Consider the following 18,551-nt stretch of genomic DNA (forward strand, 5'->3'; position numbering starts at 1 on the left):
GGCTGCTGATCTGCAGCTTTTTTGCTTCATCATATTACCTAGCATCCATTTTCATATATTCCATTAGCACAATTCCACTCACTTCTATGGCACTCTATAATCTACTTATTTTGAATCTCTTTCCAAACAGCTGTCATATCTTCTTTTCTTATTTGCACATTCCATTGACTTTCCGGAGAGATTATTTGTCCTCCAGTCCTTTTTCCATAAATGAGTCATAGTTTTTTTTTTTCTCTTACTCTTTCTACTTCTACTCTAATTTCTCTCACTTTTTTCTTTTTCTTCCATGCCCCTTTTCCTCCCGAGATGCACTCTCTGCATTATGAAATGGCAATTTGCCCCACGTTCCGAACTACTCTTTCTCCTCCATTAATTTTCTCAGTCTTTAATCCTAAATAATGAAACTGTGCTTTTAAATTACTCCCTTTTCCACATATGGATGGGAAGCAAGCCTTCATGGACCAGTGCATAGAATGAAGAGAGAAAAATCAGTAAATATACTATAAAATGAAACAGTTGGTGCTTTGATGGGTCTTTTATAACAGAAAGGGCCATTATGACATCATGGAGATTGAAAATTCCACAATGTTGGTAACGTTGTTAGGTAGAGATGTTAAGACAAGCAGGTGGATAACTAAGACAGGAATCCGGGACCATGAATATCATGTATATCCAGCCATAGTTCCCATGCCTTCAGCACCAGGAGGCAGGGGATGAAGGTTATACAGACTACAGATCTGGTGAACCAGCTCCTGTGGAGCTGGTTTCAAACAACCCGGTAAGTTATAAAACCGGAATTCCCACCAACTCATCTTCTGACAAAAGTGTGTATTTTAATACGATTGGGAATGACCATGCAATTTACAATTTTTGTCACGGATCAAAAAAAAATATACCCACCTTATTTTGCTTTTTGTTTTGATTGGTGAACCCTGAACTTACAATAATGGAGCACTTGATCTCAAAAAGCTTGAAGTCTGCTCACCGCTGAAGTAAGTCTTGTCTGCACCAAACCAGATCTAATCAAATCTTTATCCTCCACAGAGAAACCATTACGCTCCTGTTGCAGTTTGCAGAATACCAGGCCCAGAGGTTATTCCAACAACTTTCCAATAACCGCTTACTGCAATTGATTCCATGTTGGAGACGCTTTTTCAGGTGGGAACCTCTAAGGCAGGGGTGAAATGCTCCCGGTTCACTCAGTCTGGTAGCGATGGCGGCGGAAGATTTGGAGAACTGGTAGCAAAAATCCCTGCCCTCCCCCCCCCCCCCCCCGCCCCAGCTGAGCCACCTGATCAGAGGTTTGTGGTTTTTTTTACTTTTTAAAGCATTTTTTCTTTGGCCGAAAAAATGCTTTTAAAAGTTAAAAAAAAGCCTCTGATGATCGTGCGGCTCAGCTGGATCGTCAGAACCCTTTAAAAGCATTTTTTCTACAACCTTTTCGACCGAAGAGGTTGTTAAAAAAAAGCTTTTAAAAGGCTCCTCTGGCAATCCCAGCTAAGTTGCCTGATCACCAGAACCTTTTAAAAGCATTTTTTGCAACCTCTTCAGCCGAAGAGGTTGTAGAAAAAAATGCTTTTAAAAGTAAAAAAAAAAAAAGTTGGCCATGCCCACCCAGTCACATTACCACCACCCCACCAAGCCACCCCCACAGAAACTTTACATTTCATCCCTACTCTAAGGAACAAGCTAAACATCTAGAGCAGGGAAGATAATAGGTACAGAAGGGAAAGAATATATAGCTGTATCTAAAAAGGACTCACTTTGCCAGAGATATTCATTGCTCACTCAATTGTTGCAAATTTTATCGCCAGTTATTAAATCTGTTATTTTTAAAAGTTCTCCTTGCATTCCATTAAAAAGCACTCAAATTAATGTACCATTCAAATAGTTAAAATGCTTTTAATTTTTTATACGGATAAACAGCCAAACACTGATAAGCAACAGACAAAACAATGGCTAAAAAAAAAAAAAACCCGGCTGGAAGATTTTTGCATACCATTAATAGGAACAACATGATAAATTTCAAAAGCCCTTGCACAAAAATAAAACCAGCTGGGGGGGACTCCATCAATGAAACTGCCCTATCTTTGGAAGTGAACTGCCTTTAAATACAGCTGTTTGGGTAAATCGATAAATTAAAAACAGTGATAAGGATTTCGAACACGTCTCATTTGCACTGAAGTGAAACCTGGTTTTAGCTGTACTTTTTCTGCTACTACTCATATTCAGGATGCTGCCAAAATAATTTGTTAAACAAACTTTCCAAGTCATGGGTTGATTTCACAGTCTTAACTGTTTGGCATGTTCTTCCTATTTGATCAAATGAAGAATGAAAGCTCAGCTCACAGCACTCCAAGGAAAGGATGAAAGAGAGAGAGCAGATGCTAATCGGAAGAAGCACACTACCAATCAGCCAAGGGAAGATGGCAGAGAGAGAACATCACTGCCTTCTAAATCTATCTACGGCTTGTTTGACAATGATGGGCGGTTAGATGTCTTTAGTATGCGGAAGCTGGTCTATGAGAGAGGTAAAGATGGGATATGTCAGGGCAAAGAGTGAAACCTGGTTTTACATTTGTCATTTCGGTGGTGAGAAGATCCCAGTAGATCTTCTCTAAAAAGTCTAAAAAAGCAAAGCTGGTTCTGGCCAACACAAGCAGAAAGCTTTTTCTTCTCTCTCTCTCTCTCTCTCTCTTCCTTCCTTCCTTCCTTCCTTCCTTCCTTCCTTCCTTCCTTTCTTCCTTCCTTCCTTCCTTGCTTCCATTAGAATAGAATGGAATAGAACAGAACAGAATAGAACAGAATTCTTTATTGGCCAAGTGTGATTGGACACACAAGGAATTTGTCTTGGTGCATACGCTCTCAGAGTACATAAAAAGACAAGATACCTTCATCAAGAATCATCAAGTACAACACTTAATGATAGTCATAGGGTACAAATAAGCAATCAAATCATATTAGGAAACAGTCAATATAAATCGTAAGGATACCAGCAACAAGGTTACAGTCATACAGTCATAAGGGGGAGGAGATTTAGTGTGAGAGGTAGGCGAGGAATGATCTAACGAATTCAATATTACATAACTGACCACAGATCTTATACAACAGATTAAACTCAGGCAAGTGGGTGCCTCAGAAATATATCAAACCTGGTGTGAAATGGAATATGTTTTATGTTATATTTTAGATTATGTTTGTTAGTTACTATACCCTGTATTCTGTTCTGGGAAGTCTCGGGGGGAGAGGGGAAACGGGGGGGGGGGAAGAGGAAGATTATAAATTGATTGATTGCCATTGTACAGGAATAATGGTAGAATTAAACAAGTTGAAATGGTGTAAAGTCGGGACTGCTCGGTAACCACTCCCAAAGGGAAAGGGTAAGGAAAGAGGAGTAAAGAAGGAAGAAAGTAGGTAGGCAGGTAGGTAGGTAGGAAAGAAGGGAGGGAGAAGAAAGGATAGGAGGAGAAGAAGGAGGGGAAGATAGAGGGTTAGAAAGGATGGAAGTGAGAAGTGGGAAAGAGGAGGGGAAGTAGGAAAGCGAGGAGAAGATGGTGGGGAAAGTAGAAGAAGGATGAGAAGGGTAGAAAGGATTAAGGAAGGGAGTGGCGGCCGAGCAGCCCTGATTGAGCATAATTTGAGTATATGATCGATTGTTGGATAAGTGATTGTATTGTACACTGGTCAAATTGTGGGAATTATTATGGAAAATAAAAAAATTTGCCCAGACAGAAATATATCAAACCATAAATCCTTATTAGTTCTAATTAGCGTGATGGCCATGTGTTATGGAAATTTCAATCCAAACCATCTGCAGGGCATCAAGTTGGCCCTCAGTCTGATAGATGTTGGGATAATTTACATCACTTTGTTGGTCAGGGTTGTTGCTATTATGGAGAGGGGAAACTAGAACAATCTTTCTTGGCCTTTTTAAAGAGGAGCTTTCAGCTTTGCAAAGCATTGTGGGGATGGAAATTTAACTTCTGAACTGTGTGGCAAAAGAAGGCCTTGCTCGAGACTACAACAACAGGCAGTAATTGCACCAAACACTCCAGTTATAGAGATAGTCTTTGACTTACAGCCATTCATTTAGTGACATTCAAAGTTACAACAGCACACTGAAAAAAGTGACTTATGACCATGTTTCACACATACAACTGTTGTAGGATCTCAATGGTCACGGGATAAAAATTCAGAAACTCGGCAACTGGCTCGTATTTATGACAGTTGCAGTGTCCTGGAATGGGTGTGTGTGTGTGTGTCACACAATCATCTTCTGTGACCTTCTGACAGGCAAAGTCAATGGGGAAGACAGATTCATTTAACAACCATGTTACTAACTTAACAACTGTAGTGATTCACTTAACAACTGTGACAAGAAAAGTCACAAAATGGGGCAAACTCAATGTCTTGCTTAGTAAGTTAAATTTTAGGCTCAATTGTGTTTGGAGGTTGCGGAGTAACTGTACTCTAAGGCAAGGGTAAAATCTACTGACCTTCCTTACCGGTTCAGAAGTGACATGCGCCGCGCAGTCCTTCTGCACATGCGCAAAACCTTCTGCTTCGCTCCGCAATCGCTACCGGATTGCCAAACCAGCGGCCATGATCGCTACCGGATTGCACAATCTGGTCTGAACCGGGAGCATTTCACCCCTGCTCTAAGAACAACTTCAGTTCCAGTAGTGGAATTCAAATAATTTAACAACCGGTTCTCTGCCCTAATGATTTCTTCCAACAACCAGTTCACCAAATTGCTCAGAAAGTTAACAACCAGTTCTCCCGAGATGGTGCGAACTGGCTGAATCCCACCAATGCTCAGTTCCCATAGAAGAATGTTGCCCAATTAGCTGCTCTTTAGATGTGCAGGGACTGCGGTCACCCAAGTTCTTTAACCAGTGTGGCCTAGGTGTTTGGAGAGTTACAGCCCTTATGCATTCAGAGAGGATCTCTGGAAGAAGCCAACATAAGCATGAGAATCTAGAATTGGGCAGACAAAACACTTTGTAAGATGCTTGCTGGTTGCTTAAATTGTTGCAGGCTATGCTAAGATCAGTTTGGAAAAAAACAGTATGAGCTGGCAAGGTTGTTTTCTATTCTCAAGTGAGAAGCGAGCCTTGTATGATTATTCTTTGAATGCTAAGCTACCCCTGAATAAGCAGCTTTGCTTTGTAAGTTAAAATGCTTTCACAGACTACAGATAGGATAGGAAAGCACGATCAGGCAAAGTCTAAAATCAGCTTGGTCCTGTGATCCATAATTAGTTTGCCATCTGGATTGGGTCATGCCATCTCTTGAGTTGCAAATGTTCAAGTGGCCATCAAAGGATGGCAAAGAAATACCAAACCTTGCCTGAAATTCTGCAGCCAAGATAGAGCTATCAAAGACATGTCCTTGGCCTTTCTTGCAGCAAAGGCTCTTGCTAATCTCCTAGATCAGTCTATAGGCAAGCTGCCCCAAGAACATCAGTAACAGAATGACAAAATGTCCCTAAACATTGTATATTTGGGTGGTGATCAACCTGTAATCACCCATATCCTGATATGTGACTTGATTTCTTTTGTCTAGCCCAGTAGGTGGAGGGGAGAACTAAGATCAATGTACCAGCATGATAAATTAACTTCATAGATGGCAGAAATGAAGCCAAGGAGTTTGGAAACCAATTGTATTCATTCCTGCAAAAAACAGATTTATTTTCCAAGCAGAAGCAGCAGCAAAACAGAAAGGTTTTAAGCATACTTTGGGAACTGTGTAGTAAGGATGAGGCAGAGATTTGGAATTAATGATGAAGCTCTATGCCAGGGTAATCTATTTGGCAGAAAGTCTCAGTATAAGCTGTGTAAACAAGATTTTGCAATTTCATCAGCTGAAGAGAACACTTTGAAACCAGCTTTCAAAGTATTGGATACTGTACCACATCCTCTGGCAGCTAGGAAGAGGGAAATTTGGAGCAAAAAGTACTCTATTCCCCTTGGTTCCCTTTCCTCCCCTGCCAGTCAGTATTTTTCAAGAGCTTCAATAGGATGTGGGGTCCTCGACTTACAGCAGTTCACTTAGTGACTGTTCAAAGTTACAACAGCATTAAAAAAAAGTGACATGACTATTTTTCACAGTTTGTAGCATCCCCATGATCATATGATCAAAATTCAGATGCTTGGCAACGGCTTCATACTTACTCTGGTTTCTCTTCAGATCGTATAAATCTTTCGCCTTTTACATACTTACGACCGTTGTTGTGTCCCAAGGTCATGTGATCATCTGTTGCAACCTTTTGACAAGCAAAGTCAATGGGGAAGCCAGATTCATTTAACAACCAGGTTATTAACTTATCAACTGCAGTGATTCACTAAGGTCGGAAAATGGGGCAAAATTCACTTAACAAATGTCTCACTTAACAACAGAAATTTTGGGCTCAATTGTGGTCATAAGTCAAAGACTACCTGTATATTCCCAACTAAGATATCATGAGAGCTACACGGGAATATCTCTAGCTAGCTAACTAGCTAGCTAGGTATCATCGATCTATCATCTGTCTATCATCATTCTATCAAGGCACACATCCCAATGAAAGAAAAATAACCTGGAAGTTCCTATTTGGTGTGTACCCTGAGAAATCCACAACTGAAGAAAGGAAGGAGCTCGATCGGCAAATGGCTTCCCAGTATCAATGGATGAAGCATTCATGGAAACAGCGCTTCCCCTGGGCTGCCACCATGAGGACCCAGTGTGACTGTAAGTGCTGCTTGTCCAGTTGGCTTTATATCTTCCTAGGCTCCTCCCACTGGGTGGAGAAACAGAGCTCCGCCTTTTAAAGGGCTGCTGCCCTGGACAATAAGGTGGTCCTAACTGTTCCATTATGCCTGCAGTTGAGCTTTCCTTGGCCATCCAGAAACACAAGGAGGATCAGAGGGAAATGGAAGCAGCCAATCCACCTACAGCTACCAACAATGAGGTGAGGAATAAAGCAGAAAGCATGTTTCTTGAAAATAAGATAAGCCAGGAGCAACTAGAAAACTTGCTGTGCACTGCCCTTTATAAGGTTGTCTGTTGGTTTGGTGCATGGCTCAGCATTGGGTGGTTGCTTGCTGGTTTTTTGTTTTTTTTTAATTAGACGTGCATATTTTCCATGTGCAGCCAACACTCTGATAAAATTAGAAGTTTCCATGCCAAGTATTGATGAACTTGTCAGTCAAGGCCAAATAGTCTCAGAATAGTCAAAGTTAGAATTTCTGCAGGGCGGGGGGCAGGGAATGAAAACTCAGAAACTTCATAGATTTTAAAAAGTTCAGCTTTGGCAGGGGTGAATCAGGATGGATTGTGTGATTAGGAAATTAGTACTAGTAGAAAGGGGAAAAGAAAGTTTCTATTCTATTCTATGAATCAGTATGGAGTTTGTTTGGCAGCAAGAATATGTGATGGTCAAAGGGCAAAGCTTTTTCAATCTTGCAAATGTTAAGAAATAGAATAGAATAGAATAGAATAGAATAGAATAGAATAGAATAGAATAGAATAGAATAGAATAGAATAGAACAAGAAATAATAGAATACTTTATTGGGCAAGTGTGATTCGACACACAAGGAATTTGTCTCTGGTGCATAAGCTCTCAGTGTACATACAAGCAACAAGTGATAAATCATGATCATAATAGAATAGAATAGAATAGAATAGAATAGAATAGAATAGAATAGAATAGAATAGAATTTTTTATTGGCCAAGTGTGATTGGACACACAAGGAATTTGCCTTGGTGCATATGCTCTCAGTGTATATATATATAAAACCATCCTAAAATACATTCATCATAAATCATAAGATACAACATTTAGTGATAGTCATAGGATACTAAATAAGCAACCAAGCATACTTGGATACTAAATAAAACAATTAATATAAATAGTAAGATACAAGAAAGAAAGTTATAGTCATAAGAGGGTGAGGAAATAGGTAATAGGAAAGATGAGATTAATAATAGTAATACAGCCTTGGTGTATTACAAGAGCTCAAGAGCTAGGACGTTGAGCTTGTCGATCGAAAGGTCGGCAGCTCAGCGGTTTGAATCCCTAGTGCTGCCGTGTAACAGGGTGAGCTCCCATTACTTGTCCCAGCTTCTGCCAACCTAGCAGTTTCAAAAGCACGTAAAAATGCAAGTAGAAAAAATAGGGACCACCTTGGTGGGAAGGTAACAGCGTTCCGTGAGCCTTTGGCATTGAGTCATGCCGGCCACATGACCACGGAGATGTCTTGAGACAACACTGGCTCTTCGGCTTTGAAACAGAGATGAGCACCGCCCCCTAGAGTTGGCAACGACTAGCACGTATGTGCGAGGGGAACCTTTACCTTTACCTTACAGCCTTACTTGGTAGTTTGACGGTGTTGCGGGAATTAGTTCTTTAGCAGAATGATGGCATTGGGGGGGTGGAACTGTACTTATGTCTAGTTGCTATGGCCTGCAATGCTCTATAGTGTCATCTTGACGGAAGAAGTTGAAATAGTTTATGTCCAGGATGTAGAGCGTTAGCAGGGGTGAAATCCAGCAGATTCTGGAGAACAGGTAGCGGAAATTTTGAGCAGTTCGGAGAACCAGCAAATACCACCTCTGGCTGGCCCCAGAGTGGGCTGGGAATAGAGATTTTGCAATATCCTTCCCTCAGGAGTGGAGAGGGAATGGGGATTTTGCAGTATCCTTCTCCTGCCACGCCCACCAAGCCGTGCCCACAGAACTAGTAGTAAAAAAATTAGATTTCACCACTGAGCGTAAGTAAGAAGATATGCCTGAAAGCCATTCCATTTGCATGAAACCTAAAACCATGGGAGGTTAGTTTGATTCATTTTATCCACTGTTGTTGACACCAACTGAGAGATGGTCTCCCAGATACCAATCAGGATGTTATCTACCGGTGATGCTAGGACTGAACCTAACGTGTTCATTGTGTGTGCTCAATCTCTAAGTCTAAACCAATATTCTGTCTTTCACCAGAATAGTGCGTCCTTCCAATATGTCAATGAACAACAGTTCCAAAAGGCACTGAGAGATATTGAGGCTGACATTCCTCGGACTGACCGACACCGGACCTTCTTCCAGTGAGAACATCTCCTTCCCCAGCCACAACTAAGTTGAAACAAAAAGGCTAATTGCCGAGCCCATTTTGCAAACTCTCAATTTTCAGGCTGGGTGACTATTTGAAAATACCCAGCCTGGCTTCTTCCATTTTGCCAGACTCAGGAAGAAGAACATCTATAAACGCCTAGTGAACTGAATAACTGACAGGTTTCATTGGACTTGACAGATCAAAATTTGTGCAGGGCTAAGTGGGAATATCGATCAAATCCGATTTGATTAAAATATGGGCATATCAGAAACACAAAAGCATTATCTGGAGGAATATTTGCGTTTTTACTATGAACTGATTGGATTACTCATCCCTCTCAGAAAATGCGAAATCTTTTTTAACGTGCTTTTATTTGCTGAAATTTACCCTGCCTTCTACTTTGGAGAAAACAAAATTACTCAAAAGTGAACTTTTAGAGCCAAGACAGATTTGGTGATCTAAAGTCATATTTCCTGACCGTGTTTTTTTTTTTTAATTAAAAGCAGTTATAGTGTGATGCAATCTTGCTCATGGCTGGGTACCTAGACAAACAGATGCTTAACTTTCCCACTCCTGTACCTCCTTAGCTTTCTCAATAGAGGCCACTTAAAGGAGTTAAACATCCCTGCCTTAAACCACTGCTCTAATCAAAGTGGTTCTCCCCACCTCGAAAACGCTTTATTGCCTTTTTAAGGACAGCCTCAGTTTATCTGTGCCAAGAACCACAACATCAAAACAGGGACAACCTTGAAGTTGCTTAGTTACCTCCCAGCAGCAGATTGTGCAAACTTTGATTTATATTTCTACTTAGTTTCTAAGTATTATTTATACATGAATGCAGAAACATACACATATCACTGTATAATCTGCAAACTCTGTTCAAACCCATGTCGTCTCTTATTTGGAGATGAATGATCTGTCCCTGCCGCTGTAGTTCGCACCTGTGACATTTCTCTCTCTTTGCAGACGTGAAGGGCTAGTGAAGCTGCTTTACCTCCGGGATATTCTCATCACGTTTGCGGCCTTTCACCAAGGTGAGGAAACCGCCACACAATGTACTTCCAGGAACCGCAGTTGGCAGTATGAGTCTGCTGCCTATTTTTACCCTAGTCTCTCCACCTCCTTCCCCCCACCACACCTCTCTATTCCTGACACTTAACAGTTCCACCGTTCATCATTTATATGGGCCTCTCAATGTGCCAAATACTTTCTAGTTCAAAGTATTTTTCAAATAGATGCAGGCAGGGCTTTTCTTAAGGAGGTCTAAGGAAGGAACAGATTTGTCCTCCAGAGGTATCTGCTGAATGTTGTGCTAAACATTCCCATATTTCACACAGAGCCGGGTAGCTGTTGCATAATGCAGGATGTGCAAAACCCTATCTCCATCTCTCCCCAGGCAGGGCTGGCTCCATCATTGGGCATCTGCCTTAAGCCAAACATGCTTATAGAGTAAGCAGGGCAATCTATGCATGCTTTCTAAGATATAGTAGCTACTGCTCTCAGGTTGCTGGAAGGACACCAATCTAATCAGCTAATCAGTTAATGTACTGATTAAATTTGGATAGGTGGGTGGGTGAGCTTCAAGCAGCAAATTGTCTTTGGCTAGCTCTATTCCCTACCCATAAACGCCTGAAGCAGTCACTTTATTTCTCTTCTTCCCTCTTAGATCAAGAGTGTCCAACCTTGGCAATTTTAAGACCTGTGGACTTCAACTCCCAGAATTCCCTAGCCAGCATAGAGAAAATTCATGGCTGGCTAGGGAATTCTGAGAGTTGAAGTCCACAGATCTTAAAATTGCCAAGATTGGATGCCCCTGCCTTAGATTGTTCTCTATTCTGTGTTTTGTAAAGTGCTTTGAAATGCTGGTATATAGGAAGCAGCATAAAAATGGTGCATGTGTCTCACTTTAAAAAGTTTTTCATTCCAAACAATCCTTTCTTATTCTAAAATCAGTTCTAATTCGATAGGATGTTTTCCCAAAGAAGGATGCATCACATTACAGCCTAGATATAAAATTCTACCTGATGGGAGGGGATGCTGTAAAGATTTTTTGAAGGTTGGGAACCTTCTGTTTCACAAGCACAGCTTCTTCATTTTGAAGGAAAGAAAATTCATACCAGAGTGTTAACCGTTATGGTATAGGAGTAGAAAGTTCCATTCCTGCAATTACTGAATTAGCAAATACTGAACCATTGACAGCTTTAGTCCTGGAATTACAGCAAATTCTTACCATTTGCAGTAGTTACATTTTATCAAATTGTCACAAATAGTAAATTAATGAATACTGAATCATTACTCCTAGGGAAATACAACATTAGATTCCTGCAACAACATGTTCATCAACTGATCAATACATGATCAGTTTTATGTGTGTTTCTGTTAAAGGACACCTTATTTAATATATATCTATTTCTTGCAAATAAAAGTCCTCAGGGAAAAAAAAGATTAAACAAAGACCAAGTATTTAAAATTTCATTAAACAATCTTATTTATAATGGCCATTTTAACCAGGGAGATCAGAAGGCAGACATGCACAGACAGGTCACTCAAAATTTTTTCCATATTGCCTATGTCCTCAAATAACCGCAAAAGCATTTCAAGTATTGATTTCGGGGTTACAGATAAATTTAGCATGGAGGCAAATCCTCAAATAAGGAAACCACACATAATGAGGATTGACAGCTAATTCAGATCAGTCGGAGTTGCACTTCTGTGCACACTTTTATCTATGAATCCAGTGAGTCATTTTTAAAGAAAGCACGCAGATGACACTGTTGCCTGCATAAGAGCATTCTAATAGGACATTTATTATTTATTTCCTGTTTTTATTGTGCTGAGCAAGTGACCAAACTTCCAAAGAAACTATAATATGCAAAAGTAATATATATATATATATTATAACTGCATATAAAACCCAGAGAGTCTTTGTGTGAGAAATGACAGCATTGAACTTCTCTCTTCTCATTATTATTATGTAATTCAGTCTCCGAGTATATTACTGAGCTAACCTCCCCTATCTAGTTTTGAACAATTCAACTGTACTGGCTGGGAATTCAGGCCCCAAGGAAGACACATAGAATTACGGTATTTCTGAGCAGTTTCCTTTATTATTCCTCCCCTGCAGACAGAAAACTTGCCAAACTAAAGCAACTACTTCCACCATTAATCAGAACTGATAGGGTGGAGTTGCCTTCACTTTCTTTCTTTCTTTCTTTCTCCCAACCAAGCTATCTAAACTTCTCTGCCTCTTTGCTCTCTGAAATGCAGTCCCTCCCTCCTGGGAATCCAGACTACATTCCACCACAGGTAAAGATACTGTGGAATCCAGTTCAACTCTTGGAGACTGCCTTTGTGCACATTTCATGGCTGCATTATGAAACTGCTTTGCCACCACCCTCTTCCCAGCTGTTTTTTTCCCCATATCCCAATCTAGCCAATGACAGTGGAATTCCACAGTGACTCCCATTCAAGTGCTAACCGGTGTTGAGCCTGCTTAGCTTCCCAACCCATACAAAGTGTTCTGAATCTAAATTCTGAATGAGTGGTTGTTGGGTAGCCCTCCCTTTTCTTCCTCTTCTGCTTTGTTCTCTCCTATCCCATAGAGATTGGATACTGCCGGGGGATGCATTACTTTGCCAGCCGCTTCTTAGAGACCTTGGACAATGAGACAGAGGCTTTTTGGTGCTTTGTAGGATACATGCGGCGGTCTGCCTGGGGCTTCACCACCACGGGGGTCCGTCGGAAGATGCGTGAGTGAAGGGAAAATGGAGGGGTGAAAACAGATGCAAGCTTTGCAAAGAGGCTGTTGTGACCCAGGTCAAAGTAGGTAGTATTTAACGCAATCAGTTCAAAAACAAACAGACTTTATTAGAACAGCTGAGAATTAACTAATTCTCAGCATAGTCCAAACTAAATCAAAGCAAATTCTTCATAACACAATTCTTCAGTCTTATCACCAACCTTGGTCTAATTAGGCAAACTGCCAAAGGCTTTTCTTGGCAACAGTTTAAAAGCAGAAGAAGCTGACAAGAAATAAATGCAGCAAGACAAGGAGAAATTCTATCAACGTTGTTTTCCGACAAAGAGCCCAAACACCATTGCTGGTCTTTTAAGCCTTATGGGAGGGGCCAATCATCTCTTGGCCCTATTCCCGAGTTGTCCTCTTTGCTTTAGCTGCTCTTGCCTTCTGGCAGCTCTTCTCATGTGTGCATTAGGAACAGGTTCCTCCTGTTCCTCTGCCTCACTACTGTCAGCCTCTGGAGGCTCCGGAGTCCGCACCTCACTCCCAGATGGCCCTGGCCCCACCTCAGCCTCCGACGCACCGCCTTCATCCGGGCCTTCCCCAGCCTCCAGGAATGGCCCATGTTCTTCCTCAGCCTCATCGTTGTCTGACTCTGCTGCCAGCTCCACAGGCTGCTGGCGGACCACAAGACCCTGAGACAGTGTGATAATTAAGGGGAAAATGCAACTTCTATACTGTATGGCTGATTTAAGGGTCTGTGCTGTGATTAAGTGTGGGGGGGGGTAGGCCCTAAGGCTTGTCACTGCAAGTCTCAAAGCAGGTTTCTTTTTTAAAGACCAAAAGCCAACACATAAAGAAATCAACATCTATGTGTTGTGGCCCTGGGAAAATATATATATAAATATATATATCCATGTATAGCCATGCGAACCCTGACAGGTGGTTATCTGTATCATCAAAATGAAAAGAAAGACATTTTCACAAAGGCAGCAAAAAAAAAAAAAAACCACCCTGCTCTAGCATTGTTTTAATTATAGCTGTCTTTGAGAGGGGCAAGAGAAAACTGAGCAGGTAGTTTCTGAGCAAGTGGAAGAGAGATTAGAAGAGGGACTGGGAAAGATGATTAGATGTTGATACACTGGCTGCAGGCATTGGCTTGCAGTGTATATTCAGCTTTAGAAAGATAAATGGGTATCTTAAACAAAATTGTGTGGATTTAATGATTTAAAAAATAATAATCTGTGTCAAGAAAATACAAGCTTTGCAATTTGTGTAAGTGAAGAGACATGCCAAAGGGCTAATGCCTGTTAATGTGTGCCATCTGACAAGCCTGAATCTCCCCTGATACAGGAATGGTCAGGAAGCATTGTCTGCAGAGATTCTCTGTCATCCAGGTCATGGTTGTCCCAAAGGTGCTTTTTCAGGAGGCAACTGGACTTCCTTGTTTTTTTCTTTTGAAGACATTTCGGTTCTCATCCAAGAAGCTTTTTCAGGTGGGGATCCTGTCAGAGCTGAAGAAGCTTCTTGGATGAGAAGTGAAACGTCTTCAAAAGAAAAAAACAAGGAAGTCCAGTTGCCTCCTGAAAAAGCACCTTTGGGACAACCATGAACTGGATGACAGAGAATCTGTACAGACTGCTAGGACAATCCTTCCTTCCTTCCTTCCTTCCTTCCTTCCTTCCTTCCTTCCTTCCTTCCTTCCTTCCTTCCTTCTTTGTCAAACATGTACAAGGTAGCGAGTATAAGTATGAACATAAACATGAACGAAGGAAGTACCGTAAATACAGATAAATGGGGACAGTAAGACAGGGACAGTAGGCACGATGGTACGCTTATGCACGCCCCCTTTACAGACCTCTTAGGAATGGGGTAAGGACCATGGTAGAGAGTTTGAGGTTGAAGCTGGGGGGTGGGGGGTTGAGGAGTCGGCTACAGCATTCCAGGTGTTGACCACTCTGTTGCTGAAGTCATTTTTTTCTGCAATCGAGTTTGGAGTGGTTTACCTTGAGTTTGTATCGATTGTTTGCCCGTATATTATTGAGGTTGAAGCTGAAGAAGTTGTTGACAGGTAAGTTGTTGACTTCTTGTATCCGTGGAGATTCAGGCTTGGCTCAACTGGGCAAACAAACCCGCTTTACACAGTGGTGGGTTTCAGAATTTTTTACTACCGGTTCTGTGGGCGTGGCTTAGTGGGCTTGGCCTGGCTTGGTGGGCGTGGCAGGGGAAGGTTGCTGCAAAATCCCCATTTCCTCCCAATCAGCTGGGACTCAGGAGACAGAGAATAGATGGGGGTGGGGCCAGTCAGAATTTTTACTACCGGTTCTCCGAACTACTCAAAATTTCCGCTACCGGTTCTCCAGAATTGGTCAGAACATGATGAAACCTACCTCTGGCTTTACCTGAAGTGTGAGAAATTTAGGCCAATCGGGGCCTTTGTGAGCAACACGCCAGTTCTGATCCTTCTCTGACAGAAATGACATCAAGACATACTATAAAGAAGGATGATCTTCTCTTGTCATGTCCATACAGAAATCTGTGAGGAACTTCTGAAGCACGTTGACCCCGAACTCTATGACCATATTGAGAGCGTCTCCAAGGAAAAGCTGCTCTTCTGCCTCAGGTAAACATCCATTTCCTTCCATCGGGTATAACGGGAGCTGACCAACTGCCCTCCACCTGCTTGTAGGGTAGCATTGCCCTCCTCCCCCAAACCTTCCTTCTCCAGAAGGCATATCTACCATTCTCATCATTCTCTGGGACTGCCCATGCTAGCAGCATCTAAAGGTTGCAGGATGCAGAAGGTTGCAGCTAGAGGTCACCAAAGTCTGCAGAGAAGTCGTTATCTGCAACTTGCCTAAATGCAGTTAGGCATTTGCCTCATTTAAACAATGCTTTTGCACCTGTACCGCACTAAGAGAGAGAGAGAGAGAGAGAGAGAAAGAGATAGATAGATAGATAGATAGATAGATAGATAGATAGATAGATAGATAGATAGATAGATAGATTAAGTAACAAAAGACTTAGATAAATACTGGTACTTCTGGAGGGGAAAAATTTACATATCTCTAAGGAGGCACATTTTTATTTGAAAGATAAAGCATCCCTGCAAAAAGTCATCTACAGGTAGTCCTCGACTTGCAACAGTTCATTTAGTGACCATTCGAAGTTACAACAGCTCTGAAAAAAAGTGACCCATGACCGTTTTTCACAGTTTGAAGGCATCCCCACGATCAGTGGTGGGTTTCAAAAATTTTTACCACCAGATCTGTGGGTGTGGCTTGGTAGGTGTGGCATGGCTTGGTGGGCATGGCAGGGAAAGGATACTGTAAAATCTCCATTCCCTCCCCACTCCAGGGGAAGGATACTGTAAAATCTCCATTCCCACCCCACTCCAGGGGAAGGTTACTGCAAAGTCCCCATTTCCTCCCGAGCAGCTGGGACTCAGGAGGCAGAAAATAGATGGGGGCAGGGCCAGTCAGAATTTTTACTACCGGTTCTCTGAACTACTCAAAATTTCCACTACCGGTTCTCCAGAACTGGTCAGAACCTGCTGAAACCCACCTCTGCCCATGATCATGTGATAAAAATGCAGATGCTTGGCAACTGGCTCATACTCATACTAATACATAAGGGCCGTGAAAATATTTACAGACCCCTCGCATCCTGGACATAAACTGTTTCAACTCCTACCCTCAAAACGACGCTATAGAGCACTGCACACCAGAACAACTAGACACAAGAATAGTTTTTTCCCGAAGGCCATCACTCTGCTAAACAAATAATTCCCTCAACACTGTCAAACTATTTACTAAATCTGCACTACTATTAATCTTCTCATCGTTCCCATCACTAATCTCTTTCCACCTATGACTGTATGACTGTAACTTTGTTGCTGGCAATCCTTATGATTTATATTGATATATTGACCATCATTTGTGTTGTAATGTTGTACCTTGATGAACGTATCTTTTCTTTTATGTACACTGAGAGCATATGCACCAAGACAAATTCCTTGTGTGTCCAATCACACTTGGCCAATAAAAAAATTCTATTCTATTCTATTCTATTCTATTCTATTCTATTCTATTCTATTCTATTCTATACTTACGACTGCTGCTGTGTCCCAAGGTCACGTGATCCCCTTTTGTGACCTTCTGACGAGCCAAGTCAAGGGGGAAGCCAGATTCACTTAACAACCAAGTTATTAACATATCAACTGCAGTGATTCACTTAACAACTGTGGCAAGGAAGGTCGTAAAATAGGAATTTTCAAGTCTGAATGTGCTTCCCCCTCCTGCCCATTATCTCCGTATGAGAGAGGGAGGGGCTTGTCTGAGATGTGTTCTCAAGTTACTTTTTTGACCTGGGCTCAGACCAATGGTAGGTTGTTCCCAGTTCAGTCCGGTTCTTGCAAAACAGTAGTAACGGCAGCGAGAGGCTTCGCCCTCCCGGCCGGAAGTCATCATGGATGATCTGCGCATGTGCAGAAGGGTGCTCTCTCATTGCGAACTGGTAGCGGAGGTAAGTAGAACCCACTCCTGGCTCAGACCCTTTTCATCTCACCGTTGCCTTGGTAGCAGCTCTTCTTCCTGTCCTTCAGAGCCATTCCATCTCCCCTTTACAGATAGAAAAGTGGTTTGCTACTGCCTCATTCTGGGATATATAGGAGATGACCAGGCTGAGTCGGAGGGAGAGGTCATGAGTTCCTTCACGCCCACAAGAGATCTAAGTCCAGCCTCCTCTCCCTCTCCCCCTCCCCCTGGAATTTCTGTGACTTTTATCTACCACCAATTTGTTTGGACCTGTTAGTAGTTCAAATTCTTGTAGAGAATTTGTAGAGAGCTTAAGCTTACAATAAATCTTTATACTCATTTGAACTGCCTGGATCTCCCAATTTCCCTGGCACATGACAAGATGTTTTTTAACTCCCGTCTAGCTAATAGCTCTGGATTTTTTGGTGGTCTCCTTTCCGAATATTAAACCAGGCTTAAGTTAGCTTCCTGATATTAGACACAGTCACCTAGATGCCACCATCTGCTGTAAGATTGCTCAGCTGCCTTTCTTAATGCCCTAAAATGCAGATGCCAGCAACTGAGCAGGAAGAGAGGTACTATTAGGGCTAGGCCACTAGGTACAAGTTCCCAGGTCCTATACTACGGAAGGCTCCTAAATCTATTTATTTATTTTTATTTTATTGAATTTATTGACCTGGCTTGGTGGGTGTGGCTTAGTGGGCATGGCAGGAGAAGGATACTGTAAAAGGATACTGTAAAACCTCCATTCTCTCCTCACTCCAGGGGAAGGTTACTGCAAAATCCTTATTTCTTCCCGATCAGCTGGGACTCGGGAGGCAGAGAATAGATGGGGGCCGGCCCAGTCAGAGGTGGTATTTATCGGTTAGAATAGAATAGAATAGAATTTTTATTGGCCAAGTGTGATTGAACACACAAGGAATTTATCTTGGTGCATATGCTCTCAGTGTACATAAAAGAAAAGATATGTTCTCCAAACAACTCAAAATTTCCACTTCTGGTTCTCCAGAACTGGTCAGAACTTGCTGAAACCCACCTCTGGTCCGGTCCTGTGTACTCGCTTCTCCCACAACTGGCCCCTTGGCTTACACACATATACAGTATCTGTGTGCTCACTTTTTCTCCTGTCCTGAGTTATATATCATGAGAGGAATGCCCTTTTGGTCAGTCCTTTCACCTGTTGAAAAAGCT

At 41.9% G+C, this 18,551-nt stretch overlaps 1 protein-coding gene across 1 annotated transcript; it reads left to right on the forward strand.

The window, feature by feature from the left end:
* The first annotated feature begins 6,596 nt into the window (after nucleotides 1–6,596).
* LOC131190599 (TBC1 domain family member 25-like) lies at nucleotides 6,597–15,452 on the forward strand. The gene is made up of 6 exons (XM_058167939.1): nucleotides 6,597–6,729; nucleotides 6,864–6,949; nucleotides 8,975–9,078; nucleotides 10,053–10,120; nucleotides 12,689–12,835; nucleotides 15,358–15,452. Exons 1-6 carry the CDS (start codon nucleotides 6,648–6,650, stop codon nucleotides 15,450–15,452), a joined length of 582 nt encoding a protein of 193 aa, XP_058023922.1. The 5' UTR covers nucleotides 6,597–6,647.
* Nucleotides 15,453–18,551: the final 3,099 nt, after the last annotated feature.

Source organism: Ahaetulla prasina, chromosome 2 (assembly GCF_028640845.1).
Source record: "Ahaetulla prasina isolate Xishuangbanna chromosome 2, ASM2864084v1, whole genome shotgun sequence".
Taxonomy (NCBI): domain Eukaryota; kingdom Metazoa; phylum Chordata; class Lepidosauria; order Squamata; family Colubridae; genus Ahaetulla; species Ahaetulla prasina.

Bases quoted from the DNA above. Each gene is read 5' to 3' on its own strand.
- LOC131190599 (XM_058167939.1), top strand. From the start codon at position 6,648: ATGGCTTCCCAGTATCAATGGATGAAGCATTCATGGAAACAGCGCTTC. The intron at 10,121-12,688 runs GTGAGGAAACCG...CCTATCCCATAG, and splicing joins GTTTGCGGCCTTTCACCAAG to AGATTGGATACTGCCGGGGG. The intron at 12,836-15,357 runs GTGAGTGAAGGG...ATGTCCATACAG, and splicing joins GGGGGTCCGTCGGAAGATGC to AAATCTGTGAGGAACTTCTG.